Raw genomic sequence first — 20,878 nt, 5'->3', positions numbered from 1 at the left:
TCACCCCTGAACATTTACAATATGTGAGCCGAGGCTCCCAACCTCAGGATGACACCTGTCTGCTGAACCGGCTTCCTGTGTTCCCGGGTGACCACGGAGTGACCACGTTAGGTGTGCTGCCCACTCCTTGTAAATACCCATCATTCCACTGTGTGGCGTGTCCTGGGTCACAAGGAAAATGTGTGAAGGTCAAACAGGAAAGGGACAATGGGCAGTTCATCCTGTAACTGGAGTGAAGGAGTGTGTCACATCCACCGGCGTTCGTGACCAATTCATTCATGTGTCCAGAAACGATCTTCCTGGAACGTGTACTACTTGGGGACACAGAATTCAGGAGTGGAGTGAGTAAGCTAACCCACTGGATTGTGTGTGCACACTAACCCAGGTACAGTCAGGAATTTTTAGAAAAAGTGTTCCTGCCCTCACTAGGGAGGAAAGAGCTAACAAACATCCTGGGGTGAAACAGCACGTCCACCACAGGGAGGTCTCGGGCAGTGAGCACAGTGGGCGGGGCGCAGGGTGGGCCTGCTCCTTCCCTCTGACGCCCCTCCCCTCCCCTCCCCTGATGCGAGGCAGGCACATCCCCTCTCGCTTCCTCTAGGCCCTCCTCTGCCTCACTAAGTTTACATCACTCCCTTTCTTTGTAAAACCACAAGACGAGCATTACAAAATCGGTGCACTCCACCCATCCTTGTATCTGCTGACAGAGAGCACTGAGCCATGGAGAGGAAGCCGTCACGTGGCAGCTGGGAGGAAGGCAAACCAGGCCGCTGCCGTCCTGGGGCCACCAAGGTGGGGAGAGGACAGGACCGCAGTCAGCCACCCAAACGACGTCTCCACATGGCGGTTACTGATTTTAAAAGGAACTGTTCTGTCTAAAGTCTCATCTCCAAGGCAGGTGGTCTCAGTAAAAAATAAACAAGAAGACTAACAGTCTATTTTCGAAGGGTGTTTCCTCAAGAGTGTCTTCAAGCTCTTATTTAAACCACGGTCTCCATGATTGTTCTCAAATATTCCAACCCGACTTAGAAGTAGCTCCCAGCTGGCAGGAGCTGCCGCCACAGACAGACACCACACGACAGTGTAAATGTTTACTGCACAAATTGTCTCAGCTGCTTGCTCGAGGTCAGCCTGAGAAAGACAGACTCCCCCGTGCTCAAAAGGGGGCAAGCGTGCCCTGGGTGCCCTGGGAATGCGGGGGCTCCTCAAAAGTGGCAGCAGCCGTGGAGAAGGGCAGGCGGCGTTAGTGCACGTTCGGAGGTAGGACAGGGCTGCTCATGCACTGGGTGTGGAAACGCAGTCAGGGAGGACTCGGCTGACCCTAGCATCTGGTCTGCACACGCTATGCCCTAGGACATGGCGCGGCATCAGGGGCTCTGCTGGATGAGCCCTCCAGACACCTAGGGACAACAGGTGAGGCCGAGGGCTCTCAGGGCCTAAAGAGGGCTCTCTGAGCTCGAGACACAGCCAGTCCCTGTGATCCGGGTGGTCATGTCCCACAAAGTCGCTGCTGCTGCTCGAGTAGTGATTTCTGATCCAATGCTCCAGAAGAAACACAGGGCCGAGGTCCCAGGGCCCCTCACATTTCCTCAATCCATCAGCACATGAGCTTGCCTCAGGTGTGTTTCTGTTTAAGGACACCTTACTCGTCTAACTTGATTCACTGACACTGAACTCACACCTGAATGAAGATCATCAGACACACCAGCTTTCTACGGGGCCACATCTCAGCCATCTTGCGCCGGGGCCATTTAAGCAGCCTGGCCACCAACAGAAAGCGCAGAGATGTGGCCCTAAATCATGCACTAAAGGCCCCGTTTACGGCAGTAGAGCTGCAAGACAAGGCAGGCCATCGCCTTTTCAATGCCCTGCGCATTCATGCTCGCAACTTGGCTGCGAAAGCATCTCTTGGGCTGACTTGCGGTTACGAGCAAATGGTAGTGAGAGCAGGCAGACCACACACACAGACCCACAAACAATGAGGACCGGCCAGTAAATCTGGGAGACGTCAGAGGGCAGGAGGTACTTAGGGCTATCGGTTATATCGAGCGATAATCCCAAATGTTCAGAAGATCTGGTTACGGGGACGCAATGGAGACACCTGACCGCGTTACAAGTCTTCAGCCTGCTCCCAACGCTCCTGGTCGGGGGCTCTCCGTCCCCTGGTCACCAGCGCTCCTCCATCCATGTTCCGACCCTGCCCTCTCCCCCAGGAGGGCAGAAGGTGGAGGGAGAGGAAGAACCTCTGTGCCACTCTTTCCCACTCTCAAGGAAAGGGCTTTGTCCTGGGCATTTTCACAGTGATTTTCCTAGAAACTACCTTCAGAAAGTATCTAATGGAGAAAAACAACTCTGGTTTCTGGACTGCGAGACAAGCAGTGCTGCCCATGGGAAGATGGCTGAGATCTCGGCAAAAGCACGTAACTCAGTCTGCAGCTCTGACCAAGTAAAGGCGGGTTTCGTCACACAGCGCGTGTGTTACACTGAACTGTGAAATTAGCCTAATTACATACAAGCTGCAGGTAGCCCTGTGGAACGTGAAACTTCCTGTTTGTTCGGTACAGGGCACTCCTGCCAAAAAGTCCTGTGTAACCTTGGCTGGGAAACAGGACATCCAAGAACACACTGAGAGAGGCTGCTCAGGGGCCATCGAATCTTTCCCCCAGAGACCGCTCTTCTTCTCCCAAAGTCTTCTGGCACGTCCACAGGGGAGTTGGGACTAGTCACGGGGGCATGAAGACATCTCGCCCCACCCCAAAAGCTGGCAGAGGTAAGTACAGCATCAGGCCTGCTGCCCTCGGAGGTAATCACATGGGGAATCTCGCCTGAGATAAACATTCAATTAAGCAGCACTAACAATTAAGACAGAACAGTACATAATAAGGTACTAAGTGGACTAAACGGGGGATTCACCATACAGCAATTATGAAAGACCAATGTCTCCAACTTTAAATCAAGCTGAATTACCTTTCTTATAATCCTCATAAGAGGATATTTTTTTCCCATTGCTTTTTGGAAGGGGGGGGAGAGAAACATTGATGTGAGAGCAACACGTCGATTGGCTGCCTCCCACACAAGCCCTGGTGGGGGCCAGGGATCAAGCCTGCAGCTGAGACATGTGCCCTTGGCCAAAATCAAACCCGGGACCCTTCAGCCTGCGAGCCAATGCTCCAACCACTGAGCCAAACCGGCTAGGGGCTCCAAGAGTTATTTTAAAACTAGTTGCATACCATCCGCACACACATTCCTTATTCCTCATTACCTCTATTACATTCTACACACAATGATAAAACATTTTTAAGTGGAAAAGGAAGACTCTACCACACAAGCCAGTCATTCCACTCACAGAAATGAAACACGCCCACGCTGACTGGGCAGGATGCGCTTGGCGGCTTTGCCCAGCGCCAGCTGGAAACAGCCCACCCCCAGGACAGGTGGACAGAAAGGTAAAACGTGGTCTATCCAGACAGCACAAAAACCACTCAGCAACAAAAAGGAGGGTTGACATTCTTCTTCCACCTAGAAAGGAAGGTCGCCGAGAACTGTCACATCTGAATCCCAGCTCTGCTAACTGAATGAATGAATGACTGGGAAAGAAGCTGCTGTAATTCTGATTCACATGACACCGGCAAAGTCTCAGGACAGCCAAAGTTCACCCACCAACAGGAAAAACATAGTTAAAACTTATACCAAAACTAATTTAAATGAGGTTCAATGTTGGGAAAGGTAAATGAACCATCACACACCAGTGAGTGTGAGCTGATAGAGCTCGGCGGACCAGGCAGTACACGTCAGGACTGAAAACAAGGAGTCGAACTCGCTGACCCCTGGACTCCCCTTACAGGAAGGAGTCTAGCGCAAGAAAATCATCAGAAATGTGTGTTTTACCAACAATAGTGTTACAGGGTTGTTACAGGGACAAAATGGAAACTTCTAAATGACCAATAGTTAAGATGCACCTGTAGTGGGCTTTGTCCAGCAGAGACAGGCCACCTTGGGCCCTGCAACCCCACACCCCTTTCCGTCACATTAGTGGGCCAAGGAGACCACAGCAACACCTGCTGGCTCCCTGGGGAGGGGCCTGGCTGGTCTGCTGCTACATAAGGTGCCAGCCCCTGGTCCTTGCTCCTCAGCTGCAGACCAAACCAATTCAAGCGTGGCCATCGTCTGGGCCCACTGTCACCTGAGGAACGGGGGGTCGGGAAGCAGCACTCCCCGGCTAAGGCCCCTGTAATCAGCCACCTGATTCTGGCCCAGTGAGCCTCGCCCCTGCTTCCACCCCGAGGCGCTGGGTGAGCCCGCCGCTGCCTATCCCCTCTTATGACAAAATGGGCTCCTTTCCCGCCAGATGCCGCTAACAAACTGTCCATTAACAATTTTAATGGCAAAGAAAAGCATATGCTAATGTATTCCAAAGGGTGACTAGGACTATTTTTTAAGCTTATTTTTATGTCCTTAAGTTAAAAAAAAATTTAATCTACTCATTAATTCTACAATATCTAAAAAAGGATGTGAAGCGGGTGAGCATGTAGGTATACGCATAGAAAAAAGACTGAAAGGGAACCACACCAAAATGTCCACGGGGGTGGCTCCACTGGGCTGCATTCCACTCTCCCCTCTATTTGCATGTGTGTGAAGTTTTCTGTAACAACGATGTTTTCAAATGCGGAAGTAGAAGGATGTTCAAGAAAGCGGCTTAATTTTCAGATTGTCACTATCAGCTCCAAGAACGAATGGAAGGCTACTCAGAGGACACCTTTGGCAAGTGACTGGGCCTCAGTCCTTCACAGGTCTCGTGGGCCTGGCAGTGCCCCCTCAAGTGGCAAGAGGAAGGATCTTCTGGTCACTTCCTCTGCCGCACAGAACAGGGCTCTAAGGTGGCGCCCAGCCAGGGGCTGCCTAGCAACACAGCCACACGAGGGAAGGTGTCTTCTAGAAAGAACAAATAAACTGTACAGACACTTGGGGAAGCCAAAGTGGGGAGGTAGATAAACTTGGCAGCTATAAAAGGAGTTAAAAAAAAAACACCAAAAAAAACACACGCAAAACCCGAGCTTGGTTATTTTTTGCTTCTTTGGTCTGCTGAGCCTCTTCTTAAAAACCTCTGCTTAAAAGCTCAAAACCAGCCAAAGGGAGTTCTGAATGGCCTACAGCAAAACCACATGAATCAGATGGTGACAGCTGGAGAGATGCATGTAACACTCAGCCATCCCCTCCTACAGCCCTGGACACACAAATCCTCACACCATCATTTCACACAACGGACACAGGAAATGCAGGGAACCCCCTCTGGCCAGGCCCTAGGACTGACCCCGAGGAGGGCAGTCTGAGGTTCCTGGGATGTGCTTCTCAAATTCAGGAGCCTTGAAAATGTGTGTACGTGTTGTATTTACGTGACTCATTCATTCATTCTCAGACTCTACCCTAGAGGATCCTGGTTCATGAGGTATGGCTAGAGTAGAGCCCCAGAATAAACGGCTTCTTTTAAAAAAACTCACCCAGGTGTTTCTGCAGATTAGTCAGCTAAGGGAACTGCCACTCTAGTGCCCAACTGACTAGATTACAGACTTCAGATAGGAAGCTGAACAAACCTCTTTTGTTGTACATCTGCCTGGGGCACTTGACCACCCCAACTGCAAAAGTGCCCTCAGGACCTGGGAAATACATGATTCTTTCACAAACTTGCATGTGTAAAAGCCATAACCCCAGGAAATAATTCCCTGTTTTTTACCACTGCTGGTTTAACCCTGGCCTCTCATCAAATAGCTAGGATTTTCAGTTTAGCAGAGACTGCAATGGCATTTTGGCAAACAAAAAGCCCACTATAACAGGTCTTAAGATTTTTATCCAGATGTAAGAAGTAATTCTACACAGCCGGATAGCTCTGTGGGTTAGAGCATCGTCCTGATATGCTAAGGTTGCAGTTTCGATCCCCGGTCAAGGCACATACAACAATCAACCAGTGATGCACAAATAAGTGGAGCAGCAAAATCCATGTTTCTCTCTCTCAAATCAATAAGTTTTTAAAAAGTAATTCTACACAGACATCATATGTCTGATGACATCACTTCTTGAAATCAAAATTCACCCCAAACACCACCATCCTGCAGCCACCGTCATTCCTACTGACTGTCGGGGAGAAAAGACCACTGTTCTCTGCACTTTCCATGCCCATCTATCTAAACGTGTCCTGCCCCCCACCCCCGGCCCACAGTTTAGTTTTGGTTTCAGTGTTTGATTTGAATTCTTATAAAGGTTATGGAGGTTTTTCCCCCCACACATACCAATGTCAGTTGGTAAAATATGTATGTTTTAATAAACAGAACTTTGTGAGCAACCTATTTTTTCACCCACCATCAAGTGGCCGTCCTTCCTCCAAGCCTACGAAGGCAGATCTCCTACTTAAAGGGCGCCTGGCATTGAGACATAAGACACATCACAGGCTGAATCTCTCCTCGCTGAGGAGCAGTGAGCACTTCCAAGTTCTCACTCCCTCGGCAGTGCTCCGGCTCATGGCCCTGCTCTCAGGTGGCGAGGCCCCGGAGCTCCTCCCAGCTGTCAGGAGGTGATGCTAGGGCGCAGATGTCCCCCCATTCACAGGAGGCGATGCTACGCAAACATCTCACACACCCAAGCTTCCCAGCCTTGTGAGTCCAAATGGACCTGAGGTTGTTTTTCTCCAGGCTGCAGATCTCCACGTGCAGCCAGGTCTTGGGCCTGGGAACTCCAGTCCTGCAGCTCCAGGATGGAATCAGGGAAGGTGAAACTTATTTTGTGTGGAAATCAACTGACCTTGGGGAAAAACACTGAGAAGTAAAATCGCCCCAACGTCCTGGGGCCTATTAAAGCCCCTTTAAAAATCAAAAGTGACTTTTAACCACATGCTTTTCTCTACCAATTGATTTCTTACGATAAGGATGTGTTATTATTGTCATTTTTTTAAGTAGAAGTTTAAATTCCTCTTATTAGAATACTATATATACACATATTTACGTGTTCAAGAAAACAGGAGATTACAGCAGTATCAGAAAAAGGAAAGAACAGTAGTATTTAGCCACAAATTTGCTTCTGTATCCTTGAAATCTAGTCGGGGTGAAAATTAAGCCAAATGAGGATTTAACACAAATTTGTGAGCAAGGACCAGCACCCAGCCTGCTTCCTCCACAGTAAGATATCCACCATAAGACATGGGGACAAACGGCAGATGTCTGGGAAAATCAGCACCAAATAATATCCTGCCAGCACCTCCTCCTGGAATAACCCCTGTCCTATCGAGCTCACTGCTCAGGGATGTTTCCACTACCTGAAACCAGGACACACTCTCTTCATCAGAGAAAGTACAACACATTCCTAAGACGTGCAGCAAGCACAGGGGCCTCCAGACTTCCGACTGAACACACTGTGTTCCAGGAAGCTGATGACAAACGGGAGGAGACAGGGCGGGTGGAGGGGACAGGACGGTGGGTCAAGGCACCGCTCTGCGCGTTTCCGCTGCCTCTAGGGGGGCGGGCGCTCTTCTAGAACCAGATATGCTTAAAAAACAGACCAGGTCTGCACAGACACTGTAACCCTTAATACCCACGTGGAACGTTTCCCTCAGATAAAAGGATGCACGAGACCACACTGACTGTCCTGGAAGGACGGGCACATCCAGGACAAAGCGCTAGGGTGGGTGTGTCCCCAGAAAAACGGCCCAGAGGTGTCCACCTGCTAACCTCGGACCCTGTGGCTCTGTTATATCACATGGCAAAGGGGAGTCAGGCTGCAGATGAAGTACAGCTGCCAATCAGAGGTGGGGGGTTATCCCAGATTGTCTGGTGGATACAACATAATCACAGGGCCCCTAACGTGGAGGAGGGAGGCAGGAGAGCCTTGTCAGAGTGATGAGACTGACAAGGACTCCACCGGCCACTGTCCACTTTGAAGATGTAATGGGACCATGAGCCAAGGGACGCAGGTAGCCGCTGGAAGGTGGGAAAGACAAGGCCTCCAGAAGGAACCAGCCCTGCGACATCCCAGCCCTGCGACATCATGATTTTAGCTGTAAGGCCCACTCCAGCCGTGTGACCCCAGAACAGCACAATAATAAATTTGTGACAATTTGCTACAGCAGCCATGAGAAATGAATACAGTGAATGTCCAGAAAAAATCTACCAAGAGCTCCAGTTGCTCTCCTGGTTTCTTTAATCATAAAAAAATCAATTACCATTTTTAATTCTTTTTAAGACATATGCAATTATCAAACACCTTAGCACTTCCTAGAATAAAGCGGACTCCAGAGCACGGCACTGAAGGCCTTCGAGCCCCGCCTGATGCATTTCTTTGCCACACTTACCTTTCAGGAACAAACATCCTGTTTTTCACCTAATGGCTTTTTTTGAGATTTGTGCTGAAACCTCTGAATGCACAGAAAGTGTCCCCATAACCCTCCCAGCAGGTCAGCACTGAGGACTTCCAAACTAGTCATTACAACGAACAGTGCACAGGAACCCAGAAGACTGAAACAGGACATCGTGCCTGGGAGGCAAGAGGACCAAACTCCAATTCCACCTGCACCTCGCAGACTGAGCAATTTCAATGGCAGTATCCACATCAAAAACAGGCGGGGGAGGGGGTCAAGGTTTAACACAACTGTTCACAAACACTGGGCCTACAACAGGTACCCACTTGCAGGCACCTGCTAACCGCATCTAATAACAAAAGAGAGAGACACTCCCAGGCTCCTGCCTTTGGGGAGCTTCCCCTTCAGCTGCACTCCAGCTCCACCAGGTGCTGTCAGGTGCCACCCTGACAGAGTGGCATGGACATAAAAGCAGGAGGCGTGTCCCAGGCTCCCCGAACCACGGTCCCCTTACAGGCACCTCCACAAAGCCTGGTTTTAAACATTCCTTCCAACAGTAACAAATCGGCATTCTCACTAACAGCTGAGACTGAGGCCCGGCTCAGAATCTTCAGGGAGCCCAGCAGGGTCTCGTCCTCTTGGCTCACAGCAGCCCCTCCTGACTCCTGACTGGAGACAAGGCTGCAGCCAGAGCCTGGGGAGGAAGACCTGGAACACACCCTGTCACTCCCAGGAAAAAGATCTTTCTTCCCCAGCACAGCCCTGTTTCACTGCTGAATCTCTTCTTTCATTGGCCCTTTGTCTCACCATGAAGAGTGACAAAGCAAGGAGGGACATGAAAAGGTGGGTCCCTGGAAGTGGCTGAGAGGCAAGCTTCAGTGCAAATCTGAGAGATGAGGGATTACTGATATTGACCCATGTCAGTTCCCCGGGGCCAGTTACTCCACAGCCCTGGCCTCTGCTCACTGTCTGGCCTGAAATCTACCTTTGCCACACTCACCTCGTTGGCACCAACTCATCTTCCCAACTTCAGCTCATCTGGGAACCTTCCTCTGCCCGGTCCAGTTCCACCCCACCTCCAGGTAGGACTGCTCTCCAGTTTACCTAAGTCTCCGTACAGTCTGCCTGTGGGGCCCGAGCACCCGTGACCGCAGGGTGCCGGTGCTGAGTGGTCACTAACACTATGGACTGCTCTCAGAAACAAAAGCTGTGCGGTCCTGCTGCACAGGGAGGTTTTTAATAGGTTGTCCATCACTCATACCCAACACCAATAATCACAGTACGACTGTGACAACGGCAGACACAGGCACACTTCTGAAATAGAAGCTTCCTGAAGACAGAAACTTGGAAAACAGGGAAGGTAACATCCCAAGCCTCTGCTAACAGTGTCAGGTGGCACTGAACATGGTAATAACCAGCTCACGATGACCACGGCAGGGAGCCAGAGCGGCCTGATTCCGGCTAAGGAGGAGCCAGCGAGCCAGGGTGACCCGATCCCTGGTAGCGAGGAGCAGCAGGAATCCCGGCCTGCGCTGCGTCATTACAGTAGACACACAGAGAGGAGCAAACAACATCACAGTAGCTTTGGGGGCGTGGGTCCACTGCTTGAGCATTTCTAAGTAACATCCCACCTCCTCCACGCCTCTGTCACTGCAGGTGGAATGAGCAACAATAACCCGAGAGACCACAGGGGCGCGGGGGCAATGGAGCAGTGGGCAGGTCCAGGCACAGTGCTCTCTCTCTGGAGCCGCTGCCCCAGCCTTTCACCTGGGGTGGATGAGCAGGAAGGGCAGAGAGGCCCTCAGGAGGGGAGACTCCACGAGCCAGGGCCTCCTGCAGCTGAAGCTTCCAACCCCTGCCTCACCTGTCTCCTCCCTCCTCCTCTGCCAGGTGACCTACATGTTTGCTGTCACCCTTGGACAGGAAGGCACTCCCCTGGTTCTCACTGTAGAACCACCTGACCTGGATGCATGAGATACCTGAGAAAAAGCCTGCCTGGCAAGATCATTTTGCTGAACACCTGGGACACTGAGAAAGCAGCAGGTATGAGCCTTCGGAACCCACAGACCCAACTATTTATCATGATAACCCAGACCAATAGCAGCTACTTAACTCACACTCTCTCCTCGGAAGAAAACATTTTGCACTTGGCCAGGAGACAATAGATGGATGGAGAAATAGTCAATCTTTAAGACAAAAATTAAGGAAAGGTAATAACTAACTACCACAATTGGTCAAAATCTCCCCCAACCCCCAGTCAGAACGAACACATGAGAAAAACATAAACCACTGGATTTGACAGAGGCAATAAAACTAGTTAATCTCAGTTCGGTAAATAAAGGAACCATCACCCCACAGGAGCAGCCCGGTTCTAATACACAGACAGGCAAAAAAACTTTTTCACCCTAGCTCATAACCAACAGATTTAACAAGGTGCCAGTGTGTAACCATTAAGTTGGGTTTGTGGGTTTTTTTTAAAAAAAAAGCTTTTGAATGCTAACCCTCACCAGGGGCCCACATGCGATGATGAAGGAACATGTACCCCCATGCTAAGAACAGTGTGAACTAGGACACAGCCCTTTAAAAGCAAACTGGCACCATGTACCGGGAATTCTTCAATGTTTGTACCCTCTGACATGCTAATGTCGCCCCTGGAAATCTCCCTTAAACACCACGAAATGTATAATTACAGGAACCTTATGTTCCAGAGTTTCCAAGAAAGCCCCGACTTCGCAGAGCTGTGTTCTCCTCAATAAGGCAAATCATTAACTGCATAATTAAACTTGGAGAGAATGAAAGTCATCAATATCACAGAAAAACAAAAAAAATCAATTGGGCCTAGGGTCAGACAGGTACAGAAAAGGGTCCTGGTTTCTGTTTGGGATGGAGAGTTGAAGACAAAAACTCAAGCTCATTGATATTAACTTCTGCCTCGGGAGCCTGGTTCACTCTCTGCCCCCTCAACAGTTGCTGAGCAGCTCCCATTGGGCTCCAAGCGGCACACTGGTCCTGGACGCACAGACATGAACCAGCAGCCTCCCCTGAGCGCAGGGGCTCTCACTCGCTCACCAGCCCGCAGCAGCCCTGACCGCTTCTGCCCACAGCCCCGCAGGCGTGCCTGCTAGGTTCTCATCTCCCCTCCACACGGAAGCCTATCTCTTAAAGGCCAGTTCTCCCTGGTGGTGCAGACAGGGACAAGGCTGATGCTAATAAAAAGCCAGAGGAGCCTGGCCAGCTGGCGTGGCTCAGTGGTTGAATGTCAACCCACAAACCAGGAGACTGTGATACGATTTCAGGTCAGGGCACATCCCCAGGTTGTGGGCTCCATCCCCAGTAGGGGGCGTGCAGGAGGCAGCTGATCAATGACTTTCTCATCATTGATGTTTCTCTCTCTCCCTCTCCCTTCCTCTCTCTGAAATCAATAAAAACATATAAAAAAATAAATAAATAAGAAAAACCTCCGCTGAAGTTCAGAGTCGCCAAGAGGAACTGAGCCACTGGGCTGTGCCTTGGGCAGGGTACCCTATGGAGGCAAACCTCTTCCTTTTGTGAGTGACGTCCAGGAAGTACAGTGACCTAGCAAGGAGGCAACGTGACCCTGAAAACTCCCGATGCTTTCTCGGGGTTCAGAAAGCAACGGGGGGGCGGGATCAGGACTAATCGGCCACAAGCAAGACGAACATCTTTCTTAAAATGTCCATTGAGGTTTCAGAAAATCACTAATTCCACATTTCAAAGAAAAACAAGCTTTAAAAGGACTTCCTTTTAACCTTCCCCACGCCCGCACATCTTCATACCAAAGCACATCACACCAAAAGTGCAGCTGTGACCCCATCACCTGTGGAGTGAGCCCCCGAATGAACAGCTCACTGCTACGTGGGCGTCTGGGGCAGGAAGGGCTTTGGAACCCAGGGGGGCCATCCCAGATCCACACCCCACACCACACCGCGAGCGTGCTGCCCAGCCTCTTTGTAACACTGCTGAAATGTTCTTTAATTGAACGACACTCTAAGACTCACCCTCTTTTTTCAGCGTATTACAAATGAGTTATGTTCTAAAGTTTTTTTATATCAAGTGTAGCCAGGAAATCATAACCCATTTCCCCAAAGCATGACGTTAAAAATAGCGGCTGTGTCCCAAGTTCTGAGAGAGCCTAGGGACAGGGCACTTGAGGGGCTTCATGAGCCAGCAGCAGACATTTCCTTTTGAAATGTAGTCTGAGTAGCTGTCGTGTCTCTCAAAGTAAATTCTCTGTAAAACCCGAGGGAAACGGACAGTTCTGGAAACGCGGGCTAACCTTAAAGAACTCAGATTCTCATTCTTGGCAGGATCATCTTAAACCGTTAGGTACTTTCTGTGTGGTGAGCCCTATGGGTGGGGAATCTTTAACTCACCCTTTCTGGTTCCTTCAAAATACAAAAAAGATTTTTCCTTAATGTATAAAGGAGAATAACCTTCTTTCCTATATTTACGTGTGGTCAGTAGAATAACAGCCCCCAAAGATGCCCAGGTCCAAATCCCCAGGACGTGGGAATATGGCACCCAACGTGGCAAGGGGGAGAGTACCACTGGAGAGCACCACTGGAGAGCTAGGGCTGCGGACCCTCAGGCTGGATCATCCAGGCGGGTCCGACACAACCCCGATGAGAAGAGGCAGAGGTCGGGGAGAAACGAGACAGGGCTGCCTGCTGGCTGTGGGGACGGAAGGGGGCCACCAGCCAAGGAGTGCAGGCGGCCTCCAGAAGCTGCATGGATGTACCCCTCCAGGAAGCAATGCAGCCCTGCAAACACCCAGTGAGACAAACGTGGGCTTCTCTAAGACAATAAACTTAGGTGCGTCGTTTGAGCCCCCATGTCTGTGCCGGCCGGTGGCCACCCGCCGCCGTAGGAAATGGATGCACCCTGCTTCCATCACCCTCCCGAGTACAGGTTCATGTCAGGCCTGGTGGCAAAGCAGTCACTGCACTAAAAGCAACCAAACCAACCGTTTCCTGCCCAGCCAGGCGGGTAAGAGCATCAGGAGAGGGCGAGGAGAAAGCCTGGCAGGACACTGGGTCGGAGAGAGATTAAATGGCAAGAGAAGGTAGGAAAAAAAAAACCGAAAGAAAAAAAAAACTGAACAAGGCTTTTCATGGGCAGAGAGAGAGAGCGAGTCCTCAGGAGGAATTAGAAAATCCTTTGGAACCAGCCAGAGGGTTTTTTTGGTGGGTTTTTTTGTTGTTTTTTTTTTCTGAATCACAAAGAAAAGCACACATGGCTTTTACTTGGAAGGTAACTAGGGGACATCTGATGGGCACCCTTCCCGAAGGCGCTCGGGCTCCAGGCCTCGGGGGGTCCTGCGGGCAGCCTTCGGGTCGTAAGCCCCTCCTCAGCAGTCCCCAGTTCTCCCACCGACTTCCCTCGGAAATAAGCAGAAGAGCCCGCGTCAGCCCGCGAGCCGGGGCCGGGCGGGCTCCGCTCAGCCGCATAAGCATTTTAGGTCCCGCTGCGTCGGGACTCGGCGCCCACTTGTCCCGCCCGCCCTGCCGGCCTGAGCACCTCGTGAGCCAGATGTCCCCCCGTGCGCGAGGGCCGGGGACGCCCCTCGCTCCCAGCTGTTCTCGGGGGGACTCCCCGCCGCCGGCCCACGGGGTCCAGGGCGAGCCCAGCGGGAGGAGAACTGGAAACTCGGAGCGTTCAAGTTTCCGCCGCCGGCGCGCAGGGCCACGCACGCCGCCCCCCGCGCCCGCCCCCCGGCCCGCGCCGCCCGCTCCCCGCGCCCAGCGCCCCGCGCCCCGGCCCGTGCGGCCCGCGGCCGGCTGACGAGGAGACGCGGCCGGCAGCCCGGACCAGCGCGGCGGACAGCGGCCGAGGTCCCGGCCCCGACAGCGCCCCAGGCCCCGCGACTCGGCCGCGGAGACGTCCCGCCGGTGCCTCCCCGTCGTTCAGACAAAGACGCGCCCGGGCTCACAACTTGCGGACCCCGGAGGGGCCGGACACGGCGGGGAGCGCCGGCGGGGCGCGGGGGGCCGGGGCGCTCCGGGGGCCCCGCCGGGCCTCAGCTGCTGACAGCGGCCGCACCTCAGGCGCTGCGACCCCGCGACCCCGGCCCCGCGAACCCCCGGCCCGGCGCCTCCCCGGAGACCCGGCGCCCCTCCGCCTCCCGCCCCTTCCCCCGCGTCACCGTCCCGGGAAACGCGAGCCGCCGGGCGCCGCCGGCCGGGAGGGAGGAAGCGGGGGGAGGGGGGGTCCGGCCACCCGGCCGCGGCCGTACTGACCGTAGGTGTCGTCCTCCTCCATGGTGCCGGTGCCGGTGCCGGTGCCGGTGCCGGAGCCGGAGCCGGAGCCGACGCCGGGCTGCTCGCCGGGCTCGCTGCTCGCCCCTCACGCCCCGTCGCGCCGGGCCCCCGGTCGCCTCAGCCGGCCCCGAGCCCCGCCCCCCGCCCCGCGCCTCCCGCGGGGCGCCCCGCCCGCCGCCGCCCGCGCCCGCTCCCCAGGCACGCGGCCACCTCCGGCCCGGGCTGCGCACGCGCGCCCAGGCCCCGCCCCCGGCCCCGGCCCCGCCCCGCCGCCCGCGCTCGCGCGCTCCTCACACCCCCCCTGCAGACCCCCGGCGCGCAGCAGCCTCCCGGCACGCGCCTGCGCACGCGCGCGCCCAGGCCCCGCCCCGTCTCTTCCGCGCTCACTCCCCTCACCCCCACCCCACCCCCGGACTCCAGGCACCCGGCAGCCTCCAGGCACACGTCTGCGCACGCCCAGGCCCCGCCCCCCGGTCCGAAGCCCCGCCCCGCCCGCCTGCTCCGGAGCGCACCCCCCCTCGGCGTGCGGCCTCCACCTGCGCGCGCGCCCGCCCGGGGCCCCGCCCTCTGCACCGCCCCCTGGCCTGAGGCCCCGCCCCCGCCCCGCCCCCGCGGGCCGCGCAGGTTTCGGGTTTCGCAAGGGCGCTGCAGGAGCTCGGGCTGCTCGGCCGCCCGCAGAGGCCCGAGGTCCTGTCCGGCCCCCGAAGGGCGGGGTGGTCCTCGCTGAGGTCCAGCGCGCTGGCCAGGCCCGCCCCAGCCCGCCCAGGGAGGGCCGGGGCGCGGGCTGGAGGCGCCGAGCGCTCGCACCCGTTTATTCCTGGGGGTGCGCCTGGGCACCAGGACGCTTGCACCAGCGCACGGCCCTCGCACTTCCTGACATTGTCTGAATTTACATTCCCTCCCAGCACTGCAGGGTGTCGGGACCCCGACCCACGCGCCTCTTCCCTCGTGGCCCAGTTGTTTGCGCGGGGCTGCGGGGGGAGCTCAGCCCAAAGCCGGGGCCAGGTCACAGGACCTCTCGGCATGTCCATCAGGGGGAGGAAGGCGAGACCCGCGCTCAGAAACCTATTTCTTCCCTGGCCAACCCTGAAGTGGGCCTCCCAGGACTTCCCGGTTGTCCTAAACGACAAAGAAAAGGTGCTGACCGTCATGGAAAAGTTAAACGAATGAGGAACCTCCTTGCCTTGGTTGCGGACCTGCTCTGATGAGCCTTGTGACCTGGGCAAAGCCCTCCACCCCCTGGCCCTGTTTCCCGCCGCAAAACGCAGCCTCGGCCTGCAAAATCCCGGCTTCCACCCAGCACTGACCTCCGATGGGACACAGCTGCCCCAGTCTCCGGCTAGGCTTCTGCGCAGCTGATAGTATTTCTGTTAGATGAGATGTTTTGACACACCAGCCTAAGGAACCCTAATCTGCGTCCTGCCGGGGGTGCGGCTCTGGCCCTCTGACTCTCGTGAACCAGCTGACCCCAGCCTTTGGTGGAAAACCTTGATGTCCCCTGAAAGCCTAAGATGGTCTCTATTTCCTTACCACCCACCCGCTGTCTATTAATTCCAGAAATTAGACACTTCCCTTGAATAGATTGTTATCCTTCCCCTAAAAGATTGATTCTGGTGGATTTCCTAGTGAAAGGTTAAGGTGGGTGGTGCACTGGCAGCTAAATACCATCTCGGTGGATAAAGACAAGTTGAATTTATGTAAGGAAAAGGGAGTGGGGGATGGGAATATCCAACGGGAAGGACTACGCGGCGCTGAGCCGAAGGGTATTGGGTCCGTGACACTTGGGACAGTGAGACGGGAAGAGCGCAGAAGAGGCAGCAGGGGAGCCTGGGCTGGGCTGCTCTGGCTCACGGAGAGGCCAGAGAGAAGGGGCCTTGGAGACAGGCTCAGGGGGCGGGCCTGGGGTGAGCTGCCGCTGCCCTGGTTGCTCCCCTGGTTGCAAGTCTGTGGGCCCCCGTAGAGTTTAGGAGATTCCTGTAGGGGAAGGAGAGGGGAAGGATTCCGCTCCCCTGGGGTAGAGCCCGCAATAGGTCCTTCACCCTGAAGGTTTTTATTTCTCTCTTGCAGGTGGAACTCTTTGGGGAGGTCTCAGGGGAGGGTCTAATAGAATATTCACCAGCTTTCCAGGTGCGCTCTGTCAGGGTCGTGGTCTCTGCTGATTGGTCAGTGCCAGGGCAGGGGGTCATGAGTCCATGCAGCTGGTCCTGAGGCAGCCCCTGCGTCACTTGTCTGGTTTTGCTGCTTTTCTGGGCCTGGAGCTGAATACAACTGAGGCCTGGATGTTATCTTTAGGGAGGAACTCTCAGGGGGTCTAAACTGCATGACCAGCAATATGCTAGGGGAGGAAAGGTTACCCTGGAGGCAAGGTTCTTGTTTTCCCAGCTTTGCCCCTTGGTAGGCATCTGGGGCTTCCTGCCCTGGTGAGTTTCTGTACCTGAGTTTCTGTACCTGGCCCATCTAACAGCAAGTTTGATCTCCACTGATTTCACCCGATTGTCTAGTTTTACAGGCGACATGAGCAGAGAGTCACACCTTGGCCCCATGTCCTTGAGTTTTGATGCTCTTAGAATTGCCCCACCTTGTCTGGTGAGTCTCTCTTCATCACAGCGGAGCATAGACTCTCCCCAGCGTTTGCCCCAGAGTCCCCGGAAGGCTCAAGGCATGTTCCAGCTGGCTTTGTTCCCTGAACTGTGTGCAGGTGTCCCTTGCCACCAGAACTCTTGCTCAATGACCAAAACTCAGGAAAGGAAGATAACATGGTAATTGTCACTATCATCACTCCCGACTTGTTATCTGAACTCCCAGACCCGGTAGATTAGGATAGGGAGGCCCGCTGGCGCGATGCTAATCACCTCCATTAGCAGGGTACTCACTGGTTACAAATTCCCTTAAAAAGAAACATTGTTTCATTAAGACAGTGTTTTCAACCTACACATAGGGCCTCTTCATGGTTGAGAAACCAATCGTCATTAGAGGAAGAGACAGAATGAATAGAAAGGAGCCCTGTCCTCTATCACCTGCAAGAAGGAAAATGCCCGTCCTGGTTGTGCAGGGAGCACACAGGTGTCCCCTGGGTGAGGGTTACTGTGTATTTCTGCCTGTGGGGCACTGTCAGGGCTTTGCATCCGCTCACATTCCCCACGAAGGGATCGTTCCTCTCCCTAAGGCAGGCTTGGAGACTGATGCTCACAGAGGTCACAATGTAGAGTCCTAGGAATCAGGGTCATGTGAGCTTACTGGCCACCAGCCCCTGGAGCGCAGTGAGACCTCAAAGAGGCGGGAGTGGAGGAGCCCCGAGGCGCCCGGAGGCCCCTGGTCAGGATCTGGAACTCCATCCACTGCCCTGGAGGCTTCTGACCCAGACCCCCCCCTCCCGTCACTGTTCTTCAGACAACCTTGAAAGTGGGTCAGGGCTCCCTGCGGGCCTCACTGTGCTCTGTTGTTCTCAGTGGTTGATCCACCTAACTTTTTTTTTTTTTTTTTAAGTTGGTGCCTCTCTTCTGCCATCCCTGCCTTACATAATCTCAAAAATCAGAATTACAGAGGAAGCCTTTTAAGCAGAGTAACCCAAAATGTATTTTTTCCTGTGATTATACCGCAGAGTTTCAGCCGTCTTCAGACACCGCCTCGGTCCCCAGCAGGGCAGGTCGCCGAGTAACACTTTCCTGCAAGGGAGCACTCCCCGGCTGTAGAAAGATGCATCTGCCAAAGGGAGAGGGTTCCCAGTGAAAAGCGGAAGGACAGGGCAGTGGTGTGTATTTGTTTGTAATAAAAGCTCCTATATGTGTAATACACATTTGTGGGTGAAAAGGGGGTTCTATGGGAAACCACCTCACAGGGTGAACAGATCATAATTTCCTAACTGGGCAGGCCATGGTGGGTAGTCACACCCAGGCTTATAGCTTCTTTAGTAAAAGGGTTTAACAAAGCCCTGCCCGTCCTGGCTGGTGCAGCTCAGGGGTTAGAGTGTCATCCTGGGCACTCAAGGGTCATGGGTTCGATTCCAGTCAGGGCGTGGCCGCGAGGCGACCAATCGATGTTTCTCTCTCTCTCTCCCCCTTCCTCTCTCTCTGGAATCAATGAAAAAAATGTCCTCTGGTGAGAAGTAAAAAAAAAAAATCATAATAAAAAAAGAAAGCAAATGATTCCTTTCGTTGCCTCTCTCCCTCTCATCAGGATGAATGAGGCAGCGGGGCGCCAAGCAGTAGGCAGAGCTGGAGGTTCTGGTGAAAAGGGGAGGGACGGGGCTCCCTCCCCACATGAGCACCGACAGGCCCCCTGGCCCCCTGTGCTGAGCGACAGGTGAGGGAAAGAAGGGCTGGGGGGAAACAGGGAGGAAGCCCGGGCCCTGTGCTGCTGAGGCCACCAGACCTCAGGAAACTACAACATCCTCCGAGGCTCCGAGGACACAGAAGTATTTACAAGCCACTTCCTCCGGGCCCCTGCTGAAAGCTCTGCCAAGACGGGGCGGGGGGGGGGGGGGGGGGGGGGGGGCAGTGAGGCTGACAAATGCCCCAGGACTCCACTTCCCAGAATGTCTGAGCCGACCTGCCAGCCGTCACCGACCCAACCTTCCTGCAACCTGAGACCAAGGTGACAGGCAGGGCAGAACCCCTCTCCCCTCTCGTGGCCGACCTCGGATCCCTCCCAACCCAGGGGGCTGGCCGGTGTTCAGACAGGCATTCACTGCACCCTCAAGAAATGCGGGCCAGGGACGGTCGGGGGCCTGCGCGCACCCCCGCCTGACCGCGTCTGCAGGCGGCGCCGGGGAGGGAGGCGGCGCCCGGGGGAGGAAAGGGCGCCTCCTGTGAGCGAGCGAGGAGACCACAGACCGAATCGCTCACGCAGGCCGAGATTGGGGCATTGTCTTGCTTTGAAAGCCCCCAGATTTTATTTTGCTAAAGCTTGCAATTTCCTCTGCCTGTGAGTGGCACTGAAAAACTGTTTGTAATGGAACTTGATTGTATCCAGCTGTCACCAACTGTTCCCTTGCCGCCCAAAAGACAGCTGGCCACGTGCCACGAGGTTCAGGCTTTCACTTCAGAAGAGTGGGGGGGAAACAAAGGGGGGGGCCCGGGGGCTCCGGCTCAGAGAAGGCGACGTCAGGGACAGCTGGGGCAGGGAGAATCTCCGAGGTGGTGACATTGATGGGGGAAGGGGTGGCTTTTTAAATTTATCTTTATTGTTGAAAGTATTACAGATGTCCCCCTTTTTTAGGGGGTGGTGTTTTCTGAGCAGAGTCTAAATGCACGGCCATGGACCATGCTCCTTACGGAGCTTTCCCAGTTCTGTTGTTCAACAGACTTCCTGGGTGCCTGGGGTACCGGGCCCTGCCCACTGGGAGGCGCCTAACTGCGGACAGAAAATAGCAGAGAAATACACGTAGAGGGGGAGAAAAAAGTACATAAAACAGGATCATTTCTAATATCATAAGAGCAAAAAACCCCATAAAGTACATTTCAACGACCCCAACTGTCAGCACGGGTGACACCTTCATTCAGCAACAGTCACGAAAAAGCCACTGATTGGTTCAGGGAAACACACCTGAACCAATTACCTGCTCACTGTTTTCGAATTTTTAACTTTTTTTAGTTTTAGAGAGTGTGGTAGGGAAGGAGGGAGAGAGATAGAAACATTGATGTGCGGCCCGGGCTGACAAAACCTGCAATTTTCCACGAGCCCAAATTAAATTCATGTGGACAGTAAATTCCAGTCCCCGCAAAACACAAGTCATCTCCACACACCCTCCACCCCAAGCCCGAAGTGGCTGGGCTGCCCCCGCGGGGCAGGAGGGACTGGTGGGCGCTGACCACCCTGCGGCACCCTGCTCATCGCACAGGCCGGGCGGGGGGACCCACACTGAGGCCTGCATTGCTCATGCCAACCGTGAGGCCTCACAGCTTCGTGAAGCCGATTATGTCTCCCTCATCTTTGCCTGCAGAAACCCAAACATTTTTCAGTGAAAGAAAATTTGAACACACCTTAGTGGAATGATACTGTTTCAGTTTCCTCAACACAGTCATTGAAAAATCACCCACAAAGGTTAGGAGCCCCGTCTCCTTAACCCTGAGTAAATGTATTGTTCAGACACCCGAATGCCTCTCTGTCCCCCTTTATTCTTAACTGAGACCTGCTTAGACATTCCCACCGGAGCTGAAGGCGACCAGTCCCACTCCCCATGGGTCACCTGGACGTCCAGAGGGCAACACATCATTGGAACTGAGGAAAACAGATGAGGGTCAGGATCTACCTTTTTTAA

At 54.1% G+C, this 20,878-nt stretch overlaps 1 protein-coding gene across 1 annotated transcript in view; it reads right to left on the bottom strand.

Moving 5' to 3' along the window:
• CYTH1 (cytohesin 1) overlaps positions 1-14,750 on the bottom strand; it is a 49,965-nt gene extending 35,215 nt beyond the window's left edge. Inside the window, exon 1 of the mRNA XM_081161194.1 lies at positions 14,599-14,750. Coding sequence (XP_081017320.1) covers positions 14,599-14,620 — 22 coding nt within the window. The 5' untranslated portion in view covers positions 14,621-14,750. The remainder of the gene's footprint in view (positions 1-14,598) is intronic.
• Between the last annotated feature and the right edge of the window lie 6,128 nt (positions 14,751-20,878).

The sequence above is a fragment of the Miniopterus schreibersii genome, assembly GCF_964146895.1.
Source record: "Miniopterus schreibersii genome assembly, chromosome: 16".
NCBI classification, from domain to species: Eukaryota; Metazoa; Chordata; class Mammalia; order Chiroptera; family Miniopteridae; genus Miniopterus; species Miniopterus schreibersii.
This window is presented reverse-complemented; position numbering and strand designations above follow the sequence as displayed.